The 18,549-nt window shown below is 36.9% G+C and overlaps 1 protein-coding gene across 1 annotated transcript in view; it reads right to left on the bottom strand.

Moving 5' to 3' along the window:
- Positions 1-8,664: 8,664 nt before the first annotated feature.
- LOC102808379 (cilia- and flagella-associated protein 99-like) overlaps positions 8,665-18,549 on the bottom strand; it is a 34,238-nt gene continuing 24,353 nt past the window's right edge. Inside the window, exons 12-15 of the mRNA XM_085504394.1 lie at positions 18,365-18,505; positions 14,037-14,200; positions 11,590-11,767; positions 8,665-9,619 (exon numbers count right to left, since the gene is read on the bottom strand). Coding sequence (XP_085360520.1) covers positions 9,473-9,619; positions 11,590-11,767; positions 14,037-14,200; positions 18,365-18,505 — 630 coding nt within the window. The 3' untranslated portion in view covers positions 8,665-9,472. The remainder of the gene's footprint in view (positions 9,620-11,589; positions 11,768-14,036; positions 14,201-18,364; positions 18,506-18,549) is intronic.

The raw sequence follows: 18,549 nt of genomic DNA, 5'->3' as shown, positions 1-18,549 counted from the left end.
GTGTCAGCAACATTTGCCCCTCAAAATACAGGAAATAGCGTTTCAGAGGGTCTATATTTCAACATTTTTAAGGGGGAGCACCCCCGGACCCCCTAGTAAGGTCGCGCCCTCCATGTAAAATTTCGTACCACCGCCTCTATACAAGCAACTACATTTAAGGATATACTCGCCGAGGTAAGAAATATCGCCGCAAAAATTACATACACTTCGTGTATAGAGATTAATATTCTGTGTCATGTATCACATTTACTTGCAGGGCTGGAAATCCAATTAATTTAGTCAGTATCATTTCATATTTTGCATCTATTCGATACACCACAAAAACAAACTTTTAGCGTAGTGTAGAAATGAATAAATCGAATAAAAATTAAAACAAATATTACTAATCGAGGATATTTAGATTTCTCTATGTGAAAAGTTGTGTTGAAGTGACACAGTTGTAGCTCTGCGACGTTTTCCATATGGGTTCCACGAAAAGTACACAAGGCGTGAAAAATACATTGTTTGTTTACACGAAAATCGAGATTAAGTTTCACAACTTTATCACATGTACTTGTAGTCATTGAGCATCACATGCTTAGTCCAATATAATATTGAAAATAAGAAAAAAACATAATTAAATATTGGTATTAAACTCACGTGTACTCGAGTGCCCCCGGCTGAAACGAATTAGGTTGGTCTCATTTACTAGTAAAATCGCTCGGGGAAGTTTAGGTGTGGCAAGGAACATAAACTCTATTTTTAGCTATATGGTTGTGGCGATACTCGGATAAATGTACGTAATTAAAATGTTTGTATCACAGAATAAATAGCAGATGTCTCCATCTTCTAATTTTAAACTTGTACTGCGTTTTATCTTTTTGTAGTTTGAGGTTTTAAAGAACAAATATTGTTTTTGGTACAAATAACCATACAATGTTTTCAGAATGTTCAATACTGTAATCGAGGCATATGCAGAATAATGATGTTTAGTTGGGAAAAGTTACCCATATTTGCGGCACCGCACATATATATGTGAAAACGTGAAAAGGATGTGACAATAATAGTACACACACATAGGCAATTTGTCTTCAAGTGACGTGGTTCAGTGAATGCACCTGCGATGTGACTGTGTGATTATAAATATCTTCTCCAGACATGTACTTTAAGTAGGTCGTAATCGATTTGCTTGCATATTGCGGCTACTCTGTTAATGCTAACTATACAATGGTACGTTAATATTCAGATTTATGCTTTCATATCATACATGTATGATTCCGTATTTATCATCGCTGACGTCACCATCGCGCAATAATTGATATTATCAAGGTGATTCGAAATTTACACCCTGCAAATCAATATACCATAATGTTTTGGAACCCTTTGTGTGTTAGTTCGGTGTTACGTTTCTCGTTAACTTAACAATGGAGATTTCTCGTCCGTTGTGTGTTTAACGAGTTTGTATTTTTAACTTGAATGACCTACACGATATAGGTGACAAACTCCTTTTAACACGGGTAAGACTAGAACCAGTCAGCCATTGATTGGAATTGGAATGTACGAAATGCCAGCATTCAAAGAGGTAATACAGTTATACAGATCTATTGAAAGCAAAATAACCTTCAATAAATTATAGTTGGTGTATAGAAAGCATACACAATTATGTGCGCATATAATGACAGATGTCTTCTGTAAGTGTGTTGTCTGTAAATTGAATAAAACAATTTGACACATCCATACTTACAAACAAATATGCATCATTTAGTCATACAAGATGTAAGAATATAATAATTTGCTGTTAATATCCTAGGTTTCAATCCCATCGAAGAAGGACGCATGTAGAAATGGAAATGCATTATTTTTTTTTTAAAAAGACCACCAATCGGCCATCTATGATTGACTTGAAAAGTTGAATGAAGAACATACATAACCTATGCTGTATTTTCCATGTTGCAAGTTTCTTTTACATTGATAAATGTATACATGACGAATACAACTTACATATTAACTCGGAAATTAAATGTATGCATTATCAGATTATACAGACAATATTTGAATGCAGGTGCCGAATCAATTTTATGTTGATTTTAAATATTTGTTCAGTGTGTTACATGGTTCACAAACATATGAAGTATATGAAGGTATGTCATACTAGTTCTTCCAACAACATATAAGTTTTAGGCATGTGTTTTTCATACATCGTATGAAATTTTTTTTGTTGAGATCTCGCGTGGAGTGATTGACAAAGGACATTTACCGCCAATTGATGGAGGTTGCGTGCGATTTAGAGGGAATTTCGTGTAAACAATTGCATTATCTATTAGTAGTTTCCATGAGTTTTGAACAAGAACGGTCAGAGCATGACAGAGATATAGTTCAAAAACTACATTCACTGAAATAAAATGACCACCAGTCGGCCATTTTGAATCTCATCTGACAAACAGAATGACAGGAATCAATGTTTCATAAGGTTCAATGTGCATACCAATAATACCTAATTTTGATGATTTTTGAACATAAAAATGACCGTCATTCGGCCATCTTGAACCGAATTATTGAATGTGATGCATATGAGCGACATGGTGGATGATGTATACATGAAGTTTGAACATTATCAGTCACGGCATATCAGAGACCGTACTGTTGAACAGCATTCTTTACGACAAATTTGCCGCAAGTAAAAACGGCAGAATGTCTTGATTTTGTCGAATTCGGCCATCTTGAATCGGATCGCGAAAAGAAAAGATTTGCGTATATAAGTACATGATGTATATGTGAAATTAAAATTTAAATTATAATCAGTTCAGGCATATCTAATATACAGGTGGAGGCGCACGGACAAATTCACAGAGCACAGGTCAACACATAAGTTCGAACGAATACGAACATTGTTTTGGGAAAGTTTCCATTCAAATTTGTTAAGCTTAGTAAAGGCTAAAGTGACAGAGAATTGCAGGGTGAATACTGTTTGCTTATTCTGATGTAATTGCATATCAATGTTTACAAATGTACAACAAATTCAACTTTAGATGTTTAGAAAATACACCTTTCCGAATAAGTCTCGCCCTCTAGCGACGAAACGCTTATGTGACGTCAAAATGACGTAGCCTAGTTTAGCTGGGCTGCCTTTGTCGTTTTACATTTAGCAAATCTTTGGCCACTCACTATTTTGATGACGGGCGACCACAGACCAAAGTAGTATCCACGCTGATAATGTTCCTCCTACAATTATTTACGTCACAAAGACACTTCGTCGTTACAGGGCGGAATGGCCCGGGTATACACATTTCCTATAAATAGTGCCTTTTAGTGACGAAGTTTTTCTATGACGTCAATGGGTGACAGGAAACAATAAAGATTAGGTTTTTGAGAGATTTTACTGTATTCTAGATGACGAACGGCTGCACCAACAAATGACATTGCCTTCACCCATTTACTTATACTGTAAAAATAGGTTCATATGTTCACGTTGATTTAGTGGATTTTATCTTTTGTTTATCAGTGAAAATAACGAAATTAATATTCAGTGAATAATTAACGCGTTTACAGTACGTCACAGAAGAGCTGTGTCACTAGAGGGCGTGATTTATAGAAATGGTGTATTTTGGGTCGAATAGCTATTATTGATCATTTGAATAAAGGCTATGAAGAAGTATGGGAAGTACGGGCTACATTTACTTTACTAGGAATTAGAGAATATAGAGTCAATCTGGAATAGAGAGTCAATGTTATGATATATAGTCTATTATAGTGGATAAAAAGTAGTGTATAGTCTATACTATGGTATGTAAAGTTGCTGTGTTATACATGTATACAGTCGATGCTATGAGGTAGAGTTTACTCTATGAGATATAAAGTCTATTCTATAGGATAGAGAGTTTGTGATATGTGGTATAAAGTCAATTTTACAGGATATAGTCTATTATATTGGATAAAAAGTATATCATATGGGATAGAGAGTTTGTGATATGTGGTATAAAGTCAATTTTATGGGATATAGTCTATTATATTGGATATAATGTATATCATATGGGATAGAGAGTTTGTGATATGTGGTATAAAGTCAATTTTATGGGATATAGTCTATTATATTGGATATAAAGTATATCATATGGGATAGAGAGTTTTTGATATGTGGTATAAAGTCAATTTTATGGGATATAGTCTATTATATTGGATATAAAGTATATCATACGGGATAGAGAGTTCGTGCTATGTGATATATAGTCATTTTTATGAGTCTATTCTATGGGATGTGGAGTTTATACTGTGTGATATACAGTCGATGTTATGGGGTATAGGATAGATGCTATGAATATATATAATGTTATGAATATAGATATTTTAATTTGTTCTGTTGAAAGGACTGGAGCATGGTGCTCACTTGTCCCTCTGAAAATCTATAGTTGCAAGCATGGATATGCAACAGCTCTGGCATCCACAGACATGCCTGTATGAGGGATTATCAGCAACCTTGGGTTGAGAGACAAGGTTCTCAGGTGGCCCCAAGAAGTGACCACAAGCAACAGCTCTGGCATCCACAGACAAACCCGTATAAAGTATTGTCAGCAACATTGGGCTGTGGGGCAAGGTCCTCAAGTGGTCCCCCAGTAGTGACCACAAGCAACAGCTCTGGCATCCACAGACAAGCCCGTATAAGGTATTGTCAGCAACATTGGGTTGAGAGGCAAGGTCCTCAAGTGGTCCCCCAGTAGTGACCACAAGCAACAGCTCTGGCATCCACAGACAAGCCCGTATAAGGTATTGTCAGCAACATTGAGCTGTGAGATAAGGTCCTCAGGTGGCCCCAAGAAGTGACCACAAGCAACAGCTCTGACATCCACAGACATGCCCGTATAAGATATTGTCAGCAACATTGGGCTGTGAGGCAAGGTCCTCAGGTGGTCCCCCAGTAGTGACCACAAGCAACAGCTCTGGCATCCACAGACAAGCTCGTATAAGGTATTGTCAGCAACCTTGGGTTGAGAGGCAAGGTCCTCAGGTGGTCCCCCAGTAATGACCATAAGCAACAGCTCTGGTATCCACAGACATGCCCTTATGAGGTATTGTCAGCAACCTTGAGTTGAAAGGCAAGGTCCTCAGGTGGTCCCCAAGTAGTGACCACACGCAACAGCACTGGCATACATAGACATGTCCGTATAAAGTATTGTAAGCAACATTGGGTTGAGAGGCAAGGTCCTCAGGTGGTCCCCCAGTAATGACCATAAGCAACAGCTCTGGCATCCACAGACAAGCCCGTATAAAGTATTGTCAGCAACATTGAGCTGTGAGACAAGGTCCTCAGGTGGCCCCAAGAAGTGACCACAAGCAACAGCTCTGACATCCACAGACATGCCCGTATAAGGTATTGTTAGCAACATTGGGCTGTGAGGCAAGGTCCTCAGGTGGTCCCCCAGTAGTGACCACAAGCAACAGCTCTGGCATCCACAGACAAGCCCGTATAAGGTATTGTCAGCAACCTTGGGTTGAGAGGCAAGGTCCTCAGGTGGTCCCCCAGTAATGACCATAAGCAACAGCTCTGGCATCCACAGACAAGCCCGTATAAAGTATTGTCAGCAACATTGGGCTGTGGGGCAAGGTCCTCAGGTGGTTCCCCAGTAATGACCATAAGCAACAGCTCTGGCATCCACAGACAAACCCGTATAAAGTATTGTCAGCAACATTGGGTTGAGAGGCAAGGTCCTCAAGTGGTCCCCCAGTAGTGACCACAAGCAACAGCTCTGGCATCCACAGAAAGCCCGTATAAGGTATTGTCAGCAACCTTGGGTTGAGAGGCAAGGTCCTCAGGTGGTCCCCCAGTAATGACCATAAGCAACAGCTCTGGCATCCACAGACAAGCCCGTATAAGGTATTGTCAGCAACCTTGGGTTGAGAGGCAAGGTCCTCAGGTGGTCCCCCAGTAATGACCACAAGCAACAGCTCTGGTATCCACAGACAAGCCCGTATAAGGTATTGTTAGCAACCTTGGGTTGAGAGGCAAGGTCCTCAGGTGGTCCCCCAGTAATGACCATAAGCAACAGCTCTGGCATCCACAGACAAGCCCGTATAAAGTATTGTCAGCAACATTGGGCTGTGGGGCAAGGTCCTCAGGTGGTCCCCCAGTAATGACCATAAGCAACAGCTCTGGCACCCACAGACAAGCCCGTATAAAGTATTGTCAGCAACATTGGGCTGTGGGGCAAGGTCCTCAGGTGGTCCCCCAGTAATGACCATAAGCAACAGCTCTGGCATCCACAGACAAGCCCGTATAAAGTATTGTCAGCAACATTGGGCTGTGGGGCAAGGTCCTCAGGTGGTCCCCCAGTAGTGACCACAAGAAAGAATGTCAACTTTAACAGTGAAAACGAGAGGAAACACGTACATCAAAGTCTCAAGCTGATTGACAGCACCGCTCCCACATCAGCTGATCTCCTTGGTTTAAGTGGTGTGGCAAACAGATCAATGCTTGACTCTGGTCACATGCAGCTTTGTGGTGATCTATGAATAACTACTCATAGCAGTTGAACTTGCTCTAAGTTTGAAACAGTATGGGCAATCACTTCTGATGCTTTGCACCCCACAAGAGATTCTCTACTGCAAGATTGAAGAACAATGACCTTGTCTCTTCCTCCTTTTTGAGGTAGATGAGGGTCATAGAATTGTTGCCTCTCAGAAGAACAGATTTGATGTGCAAATATCTGGCAGACAGGTCCACTAGTTCAAGCTGAACAATTAACCTTCAGCTCCCTCCTATTGATCTGTCTGATCATCCAGAATCCCTGTGCATGCTGACCCCAAACCTGCATCATAAGCATTGATCTAGGATCAGATGGTTGAACGCAGATAATGAAGGCATCTCACCCTCACCCTCATTACAAAAGGGCTAACATGTACTCATTGGGCAATCAGTGCGACCTCCAATAGGACTGATTTTGTCAAAATAGAATTCTAACAAATCACATTGAGTCAACTTAACTGCTGGGAAGGTTGATCTTCAGAAAATTGTATGTAACTGATTCCCTTTGAATTTACACTCATTTTGTTTATAAAATATGAGTTTCATGATAACTATTACAAATTCCATAACATTAATAAATCACTATATCAATGTATGATTTTCTAGGTACATCAGCAAATCTGTGTAGTCATGCAGTAGTGCATCATATCAGCTTAGAAGGCACATTGGTAAGTATCAATTTCTTGGCTGGAAATTGATCGCTCTGAGTAGCGGAATAGCTATGTTGCAGCATGTGGTGCTCGAACACACACAGACATAGAAAAAACATTTCCACTGCATGTGTACATGATGGAAGAGTCGTGGTTATCGAGCAACTTGGGTTGTGCATTATCTGAACCAATGCAGCATTTGTCTAATGTGTCTATATCCATTTCCAATCAAGGACATTGATTGTCAGAACTTTTCTTACAGGAAAATGCACTAGAGGCATGAGCACTACAGGCATTTAGAATTCTTGGTATGCAGGAAGACTGGTGAAATACCAGCATCCTGCGTGCTCTCGTGAACCAGTTGTGCTGATTAAAGGGTTTGCCCTATTTAGAACAGGTATGTAAATTTGAGACTTCCTTCAGATTCAAGTTCTGCTTAGCCTAATTTGGTTGATGGACTGACTATTGTGTGGTGATCTAAACGAATGACTGAACCTCCGGATTTAGAGAGACCAATCACTGACCTCAATTCATCTGATGCTATTGGTATTAGAAACAGGCGAGCATAGAAGCAAGGGTCAAAACCTGTGAAATGGTGATTGCACCTTTGCTCTCAGGCTGCAATCTCAATCTAATCTGAATTGTGTGTGCCTACTCAAGAGCTCAGGTGACAGCCAGCATGTTCGTTCATTGCCAGGGACAGAATGGAGCAGAATTGCAATTGTGCTTTACTACTGAAGGCCTAAAATTGACAGTCTCTGTGCCACACCAGTGTCAACATCGACAAAGACAGTCGTCTAAGAGTGGACCTTGAGGCATGATGCTCAAGCCTGCTGCTGGAGTAAACGGTGTTAACAGTGGGATCTATGGTGGGGCCTGACCCCAACCCTAATGTGCATCACTGTGTACCTGCAGAATGGCAGAGTGTAAAGCAACAGAAGAACATTACAGTCTTGTTCTGCAAATATCTTTCTGCAGCAGAGACTTGAATGACAGGCTTCTCAGCACAATAACAGCAAAAATCAAAGCAAATAAATGCTTCCTCAGAGATATATTTGTTGCTAAAGCACTACTGAAAGTGGCAGATGATAGAATATATGTATATGTAGCCATCTTCAAATAAAGTGGAAAGTTGCAAGGATCTCCCAGGGTGCCTTAATGGGTACTTCAGGTAGCCCCCCAGGAAAGAATTCAGTAGGCTAGGACAATATCTTATCGAGACACCGTATAAACTATCTTGTCAACAAAACTGGGATTTGTACTCTAATATGTCTATTTTTAGAGACCACATTTAAATATCCTGGGGCAGATCGACAACATTTATTTTACAGGAACAGATGTTAAAAGAATCACTAACGGCTTGATGTCCATCATCCCTGTAGCCCAGTGAATAGTCCATTGAGCTAGACATCAGTCAGACTTATCAACTAGAAGCTTGTTGACTAAGGGGACTGGAATATTATTGAACACTCTTAGAAGGATCATATGTTGAAAAATGGTAGAACAACAAAAGCACACTTTGTATTTTGTGGAAAGGGACGGATTTATTCATGGTATAGAATACTTGGATCAAATAACACAGATATAATACAATTCATAACACAAAAATATGAATATATAAATGGATTTCAAACACAAGCTGAGAAATTACACACTTTGTAGAAATACTTTGTCAACTTGTTTCCTGTATGTGACCAAATTACATAATACATAATAAAATACTTGTATCTGCCATAATATCAATCAAAATTATGATAATATCAAGGACATGGCAAATTGAAGGAGAAATTGCATTTTTTGAGAAGTACAGTCCTGCAATGTTTTCATAAATGTAGTTCAGTTTATGATTTCAATGCTTACATTTCACTGGTGGATATTTAAGGCTGGTGTGCCAACGTGAGGCTGATGTGAACTAAAAATGGTGCTGAGGACTGACAGCAAGGATAATATGAACTGAAAATGAGGTTGGTATGGGCTGAAAGTGTGGCTGACAGAAACTGTTAATGAGGCTGTGAACTGGAAACGAGGCTGTGAACTGAAAACGAGGCTGTGAACTGAAAACGAGGCTGTGAACTGAAAATGAGGCTGGTGTGAACTGAAAATGAGGCTGTGAACTGAAAACGAGGCTGTGAACTGAAAATGAGGCTGGTGTGAACTGAAAATGAGGCTGTGAACTGAAAATGAGGCTGTTGGCTGAAAATATTTGAAAACAAGGCAGTAAACATGCCCAAGAGAAGTGTTAAAAATAAGGACACAGCTTGATTGCCACTGAATATAAGCACAATATAAATAACTCAGGTCACTATAACTCAATTTAATTCATAGTTTAGGAGGCTGCTTGGCCAGCAGACAGCTGTCTGAATGATGACAGTTTATTGACTGATTTGCTACCAACTGCCCCTTGAGATTTCAATGCAGCTGCCCTTTCTCTTGTCTTCTCCAATTCTCTCCATCTGTCTGCTTCTAAACGTTTCTGGAATAAAAAAAGATCATGGTATATTAGGAACACCTGTACTATGAATGAAATAGCTATTATAGATCACTTACCTTTACTGTGAAAATGAGAAATATTCATTGGGTTTTGTCTCGCAGTTTCATGTTGTCACTGGTGTGTGACAGAAACATATTTCATAATTAAATTTGAATATTCATTAGGTTTTAATTTAGCATATTCAGCAAAGTAAGAAAATAAACAAATTACAAGTCATTGAAAATTACACAGTCCCCGTTACATTTTTGAAAGTTCTCTTTGTGCTCGTCATATTAAAGTGGAGGGGTTGTCACGAGTGTATCCTTGAAAGTTGCGTCCCAAGTGGCGTATACAACAGATTGTTTATTTACATCAAATTCGAACATGTGACGACCGCTCCGGTTTAAGACATAGCAAAGAAAAACATAGATCACAAGTGAAAGCATGTCCAAGTTATCACATTTTAAATGAACAAGATGGCCGCAGTCAGCCATATTTGATCAAATTGCAAATTGAATTAACATGTACATGTATTCATTTATGACGTAATAAATACCAATGAAAATGATACATGGGTGACAGAGATATAGCAATATGGCCAAGAATAAAAACGGCCGTTATTCGGGCATCTTTGATCTGATTATGAAACAAAGTGACATGTATGATGTATGTGCCAAATAAGAATGAAATGGTACATAAATCTTGGAAATATAGTAGTAAGGCCAAAAATTCAGATGGCTTTCAATCAGCCATCCTTGATCCGATTTTGAAACAAATTGTCATGGACATGTATCCTAACATGTATAAAGTATGTGCTAAATTTGAATAAAAACTGAAAAAGCATATCCAAGATTCCACATTTGAAAAAAACAAACAAGACGCTTGCCAGTCGGCCATCTTTGATCCAATTGCAAAGGAAATTGTCATGGACATGTATCCTAACATGTATAATCTATGTACCAAGTTTGAATGAAAACTGACAAAGCATGTCCAAAATACAACATTTTCAAAAAACAAGATGGCTGCCAGTCGACCATTTTGAATCAAATCGATAAACCACTGCATGTGCATATGTCCCACATTAAGTACTAGGCACATGCAAAGAATGAACGGAATCGGTCCAAGGGATTCTGAGATATGACTCCGGACGGACGCACAGACGCACAAAGGCCGAATTATAAGTAATAATTAAAGCCATACACAGAAACTCTTATGTTTTGACCTCAGACCAATATTAAAAATTAATAAATCTTTTGGTTTATGCGGAAGAGTTGATTATGCCACATTTTGAAATTTAACCTTCCCAACATTTATTTCCATTGAATTCAGCTTGTATTTCAAACAGTTGAATATTTTTTATTCAAGTTTGGACTGTTATTCAATATATACGTGAATTAAAAGAATTTTAATGAATCCAGGTAGTTCACAGATGAGTTGGGATGATACACCCATTCTGATAACAGAGTTTTCCAACGTCTTTTACCATTCTTATCATGAACATGAGTCTTTGAGTAGTTTTGAAAAGCAATATTTGTGTAATTGCTACATAGCTTTGTGAGCTAATTTGCAGTGCAAATTATAAAACTTAGTTATAATGTTACAATAGTTATTTAAATGAAACTCCCACATACTGGATGCGAAGAAGGATCTATGGTAAGATGTGTGAAGCGAAGCCGCCACCAACATTTAAATTTTCTTGAATATAGAGGTTTACATTACTATGTGATAATTTAAAGCTATGACGTTATAAAAACTTTTAATTCTGGTAGTAGTGATTTATAATATGTCATTAAGGATGTCTAACTAAGAGCTAAGAGCTCCAAGACTCAGGATGAAAATAAAAAATGCATCTCCATAATAATGACCCGCAAAATAGTTATGATTTTGAACAAAATTTGGAAAATACAAGAATAACCAATCATATTTTACTGTTATTATGGTAGTCACAATCTCAGGCAGTGAAATCAACCAACCTTTTCTTTAGTTAAACTCTGCGTCCTTTGGGCAGACTTTTTGGTGGGTGTGATCTTCATTACTTCGGCAGTTTTTAATCGTTCTTGTTTTCTCTGTTCAAGTTTTTGTTGCATAGCAATCACACGTGGATCTATTATTTCAGCTTTTTTTTCTTTTGTTCTTCTTTTATCTTCAAGTCTGTAAGAAAATGAAACATTAGTTGTTTTCATTAAATATGAGGTTATTACAAGAATAATAGCAGGTCTTGTGTTGATACGCTTGTCAGCATGCTTTCTAACAGGACTGACTTTGTCAAGATCCTAAGTCACAATAGAACTCCAAAAATCAAACTGAGTCACCTTGATGACCCCTGAGGGGAGGGATATTCAAGATAAATAAAAATTGTATGTTTCTGTTTGAAGCTTCTGAAGATACAAAATAACCTGATTTCCTTTGTTTTTACAAAAATTTTGTTTATAAAATGTGAATTTCATAACACCAAATTCTATATAGTAAGATTTTTTTGAAAATCAATGTATGCTTTTTTGTTGTGTCATTGGTGTACCAGCTAGGAAATGAACATTGTTGTATTACAAAAATTATCCAAGCTGTCTGACGTGTCATATCAGCTTCAAGGGCACACTGACACTGTACCATCTTCATTGATCCTATTGTGGTATTTATTCCCTTGATAACTTAATTATTATACATCTTTTTCTACTTGTGGTCAAAAGTGAAAGATAACAACCCGAAACACTAGTGAAAAATGATATTTGTGCCTGCACGACTGTTTCAATGATATTTAAATTCCACCACATGCTACACTGTAGATGTAAGCAGATGTAAGCAAAAGAAAAAAGTTTGAATCCAACATTTTGGTGACACAATTTACAAAATAAGTAAGAAGTTCATAACAGATTTGATCATGTGTATAACAGATTTAAACATATCTGTAAAGAGTTTTTACAAAAGCCAATATAAATTCTATTGTTTTCACTGCAAGATATATAATACAGTTTTATTGTATGTCAGTTAATAATGTAGTCTTTACTCAATCTCAGATGGACTATAAACTATCAAAAACATTGAAAATCAAAGAAGGCTTAGAAAGAACTCCCGTGTGCTGAGAGTATTGACGACTAATTAAAAATTATTTCAAAATTACTTGTACCTGAGATATTGATGAAAAACTGAAAACTAATTATGTAAATCAGGTAACTGATATGAACAGAACTGAACAAAAAAATTATGAATTATTATGGTAATTAGAGAATTAATATGAACAAATTTTAACCCAAAATTAATCAGGACTGTCTATTGTCCTAGAGCATTTATGTACCAAATTTTATTCAAATGTGATGATCAGTAATTGAGATATCAGTGTTAATTAATTATGTTAATTAGGTGATTAATAAGCATAAATATTTACCAAAAACTAAGTGGGTTTCTGCATAGTTCTAGATTCATTGAAATGTGATGATGAGTACTCTTTAAAAGTTTCATTAAAATCCAATTCGTGGTTCTTTATATATCAGTGAAACATTCATGGAAACAATTAACTAATTATGCAAATTAGGTAATTAATATCCACAATTATTCACCCTAAAACTAATCAGGTCTCTGCATAGTCCTAAAAGGTCTATGTAGCAAGTCTCATTGAAATATGATTACTACTTGAAATATCAAAAGCTGAAAATTAACTAATTATGCTAATAAGGTAATTAATATGCACAAATATTCATCCAAAAAACTAATCAGGGGTCTGCACAGTCCTTAAGTAACTATATACCAAGTTTCATTGAAATGTGATTACTACTTGAAATATCAAAAGCTGAAAATTAATTAATTATGCAAATTATGTAATTAATATGTACTGATATTACCCTAAAAACTATCAGGTCTGTGCAGTGTCCTATGACATCTATGTACCAAGATATCAGAGATATCAGTGCAAAAGCCAAAAATTGATTAATCATTATGCAAATGAGGTAATTAAGATTGCACAAATTTTTACCCAAAACTAATCCAATGAGTGGCACAGTCATGGAACAGCTAAAAATCAGCTAATTATCATGCAAATTAGGTAATTAATATGCATGGATTTTTACCAAAACCTAATCAAATCTGTGCATTGGCCCAGAGCATCCATGCCCAAAGTTTCATCAAAAAACAATGTATGGTTCTTGAGATATCAGTGGAACAGACAGACACACATACACATACACACATACACACACACTAACTGCAAAGACTCCTATTGTGTGCTTGGCACACGGGAGTCAAAAAGAAAATATTACAGTCTGTCTCCCCCCTAAGCAAATTTTACACTGATTTTATCTCAAATACCAGAAGTAAACTTAATCAAAAGTTACCTTTATTGTACACTGAATTATTAAAATGCATAAGTGCATGTGCTGGTAATAGAAACAAATAATACGGTATTGCTCTTTAACTGATGTGTACTCACTTGAGAGCTGCAGCTTGTCCCTCCGCTGCCCTGAACTTGGATATTTGTTCTAGTTTATCCATTAACATTTGATCTCTGGCTTGCTTACTGGCTAGAATCTCATCCCTTTTCTCTTCCTCAGACTCTTTCTCGCTAATTTTGAGAAGTGCGAGTCGTTCTCGTAGCTAGGAAAAAACATGAACTATTCAGTACACTGGGTATATATCAAATACTGTAAAGTGTTTAATTCAGTACAGTGGGTGTATATCAAATACCGTAAAGTGTATAATTCAGTACAGTGGATGTATATCAAATACTGTAAAGTGTTTAATTCAGTATGGTGGGTGTATATCAAATACTGTAAAGTGTTTAATTCAGTATGGTGGGTGTATATCAAATACTGTGAAGTGTTTAATTCAGTACAGTGGATGTATATCAAATACTGTAAAGTGTTTAATTCAGTACAGTGGGTGTATGTTTAATTCAGTACAGTGGGTGTATATCAAATACTTTAAAGTGTTTAATTCAGTACAGTGGGTGTATATCAAATACTGTAAAGTGTATAATTCAGTACAGTGCCGGTGTATATCAAATACTGTAAAGTGTATAATTCAGTACAGTGGGTGTATGTCAAATACTGTAAAGTGTATAATTCAGTACAGTGGATGTATATCAAATACTGTAAAGTGTATAATTCAGTACAGTGGGTGTATGTCAAATACTGTAAAGTGTTTAATTCAGTACAGTGGGTGTATGTCAAATACTGTAAAGTGTATAATTCAGTACAGTGGGTGTATATCAAATACTGTAAAGTGTTTAATTCAGTACAGTGGTTGTATGTCAAATACTGTAAAGTGTATAATTCAGTACAGTGGGTGTATGTCAAATGCTGTAAAGTGTTTACAATCGTTTTCACTAAACATTGGACAATCAGATTGTGGTAAATGTTGATACATCAGAGCAAGTACCTAATAAAATTGCCACTGATTTTATCACCACTAATCAAAACATAACTGTAGCATAAACATTATTGATACAATGTATACCTGTCTGAGTCCAAGGCGCCATTCTCTCTTTTATTGTTTGCGCAAGACATTTCGGTTTTTTTAGCGTGAACAGTGTGAATTCTGACCAGCATTGCTGATTTACAATGCTCTTTGGACAATGGCGGAATATCTTTTCAAGCTGCATTTTACTTATTACACGGAGGACAGAATTGTTCCCATCTATGTTAAAGAAGACGAGTTTATGTGCATGTCATATCAAAATTTTTTTGACTATCTCTGCGAACAGATTGCTTTTTAAGGCGAATGCAGGCTATTTGTCTGCAAATCATATAAAATGAAATACAAGTGAATATATATTGTCTTAATACTGGTACAAGTTGACTTCCATTTCAGTTTGTATTGACCAGTTTTTGGCGGAAAGCAAATCACACTTTCTCTATCAAAAATTTGACATGCCCCGGGCGTGATGTGACCAATGGCGTCTGCTATAGCAAACTCAGTAAATCTATAGGAACATTTCTGTTTTCCCCTCAAATACGATTTTATAGACAGAGAACATTGTTCACAGATATTATACTGGGGATTGTATGGTGGTTGAAAAATTAGGTGCACTCCTTGCTGTTGTAATAAATGTTCCAAATTAGGTTCGACAATCCTGGCGTGATGAAAACCACAATTATCCATGATTACACAATATCCCGGTGCCAAACAACGATTTCCAACGTGGTCTTCTACATTGACTGCTTCAAAGAAAAAGTTCATCATTTCTATAGCACTGGAAGGTCCAACAATGATATCAGATTGTTCGACACCAAATATACTTGTAAGAAGGTTTATTGTGTAATTAATATTAGACACAAACCGCTGTATTTCTGTCCCAGTGTACCAATTTCTGCATGCCCGTAACGCCGGTTTCCAGTAGACTAAGTACGAATGACAGACGCCTCGTCAAACCAGTGCAGCTGTTCTGGTCTAAAATCAGAAATGTTATCGATAAAATCAAGCATTCGCTGTTCGTTAATGTCAGTCGTTGACTTTGCAGCAATTACAAGATCGTAGAAAGCAAAAAATACTAGTATTTGGTCCGGCCATCCACCGAGGGTCGTAGGTCCGAGGCGTATGATGACGTGGGCCGAAGGACCACGTCTGCTAGGAGGGGCGTGCAGAAGTGGTCCGGCCATAGTCGGTATGACCAGTACGGTTCCTATTGCCTTGAATTATAGGTTTTAACTTTTCCTCGTCATGTTTAGGTGGTGAATAAGTCCTCGGTAAACCATGGATGAACTGGGGTCATCGTGGCACACATTATCTTGGCGTAACTTTGACTGAATTTCACGCCGATAAATACTAGGCTGTCGCAGTTTATAAAATTCAATATGCTGTAAAATATTGCCAGTCAAGCATGTTCTGTTACCATGTTTTCATCCGTGCTTCCCAGCTGAAACATCACCGCTAGTAATAAGTTTAGTGCATATATTATTCGCAGTACTTTTTGACACCCTAGTTTGTTGTGCAAATTGACAAAAAGACAGCCAATTTAAGTAAAGTTCAACAATTTTCTGTCGTACACTAAATTGTGTGTCGAATTATGAGACTGCATTTTGTCACCAAATTATTGTACTCCCGACTTTCCCGCGTTATATGCTCTGGGTGTCTGGACACACTACTGGGACACACACAAACGTAACATTTTATGTAAATGAGTTGAGTACAGACAGTTATACATTGTATCAAACATGTTTAGGCTACAGTTATAATGTTTTGATTAGTAGTGATAAAATCAGTGGCAATTTCATTAGGTACTTGCTCTTATGTATCAACATTTACCACAATCTGATTGTCCAATGTTTAGTGAAAACGATTGTAATTCAGTACAGTGGGTGTATATCAAATACCGTAAAGTGTATAATTCAGTACAGTGGGTGTATATCAAATACCGTAAAATTTATAATTCAGTACAGTGGATGTATATCAAATACTGTAAAGTGTTTAATTCAGTACAGTGGGTGTATGTCAAATACTGTAAAGTGTATAATTCAGTACAGTGGATGTATATCAAATACTGTAAAGTGTATAATTCAGTACAGTGGGTGTATGTCAAATACTGTAAAGTGTTTAATTCAGTACAGTGGGTGTATGTCAAATACTGTAAAGTGTATAATTCAGTACAGTGGGTGTATATCAAATACTGTAAAGTGTTTAATTCAGTACAGTGGTTGTATGTCAAATACTGTAAAGTGTATAATTCAGTACAGTGGGTGTATATCAAATACCGTAAAGTTTATAATTCAGTACAGTGGGTGTATATCAAATACTTTAAAGTGTTTAATTCAGTAAAGTGGGTGTATGTCAAATACTGTAAAGTGTATAATTCAGTACAGTGGGTGTATGTCAAATACTGTAAAGTGTTTAATTCAGTACAGTGGGTGTATGTCAAATACTGTAAAGTGTATAATTCAGTACAGTGGGTGTATATCAAATACTGTGACGTGTTTAATTCAGTACAGTGGGTGTATATCAAATACTGTGACGTGTTTAATTCAGTACAGTGGGTGTATATCAAATACTGTAAAGAATTTAATTACAGTACAGTGGGTGTATATCAAATACTGTAAAGTTTATAATTCAGTACAGTGGGTGTATATCAAATACCGTAAAGTGTATAACTCAGTACAGTGGGTGTATATCAAATACTGTAAAGTGTATAATTCAGTGCAGTGGATGTATATCAAATACTGTAAAGAGTTTAATTCAGTACAGTGGGTGTATATCAAATACTGTAAAGTTTATAATTCAGTACAGTGGGTGTATATCAAATACCGTAAAGTGTATAATTCAGTACAGTGGGTGTATATCAAATACTGTAAAGTGTATAATTCAGTACAGTGGATGTATATCAAATACTGTAAAGAGTTTAATTCAGTAAAGTGGGTGTATGTCAAATACTGTAAAGTGTATAATTCAGTACAGTGGGTGTATGTCAAATACTGTAAAGTGTATAATTCAGTACAGTGGGTGTATATCAAATACTGTGATGTGTTTAATACAGTACAGTGAATGTATATCAAATACAGTGACGTGTTTAATACAGTACAGTGGGTATATCAAATACTGTAAAGTGTTTAATTCAGTACAGTGGGTGTATATCAAATACTGTAAAGTGTTTAATTCAGTACAGTGGGTGTATATCAAATACTGTAAATAGTTTAATTCAGTACAGTGGGTGTATATCAAATACTGTAAAGAGTTTAATTCAGTACAGTGGGTGTACATGTGTATATAAAATACTGTAAAGTTTATAATTCAGTCCAGTGGGTATATATCTATGATACGGGTACTTACCTCGGCTATAGACAATTCACTGAGCAATGCATGCCCTGCTGTGCTTGTGATATCTACAAAAGCATGTCGAATCTTGGGTACAGCCTCCATTGCACGAATCTGATAAATCAATTCCATCTTGCGTTTCATATCTTCCTCGGCCTGAAAAGAAAAAAATGAAACATAAAGTACTGGGCTTAAACTAC

The sequence above is a fragment of the Saccoglossus kowalevskii genome, chromosome 10, assembly GCF_978046115.1.
Source record: "Saccoglossus kowalevskii chromosome 10, keSacKowa6.1, whole genome shotgun sequence".
Classification (NCBI taxonomy): Eukaryota; Metazoa; Hemichordata; class Enteropneusta; family Harrimaniidae; genus Saccoglossus; species Saccoglossus kowalevskii.
This window is presented reverse-complemented; position numbering and strand designations above follow the sequence as displayed.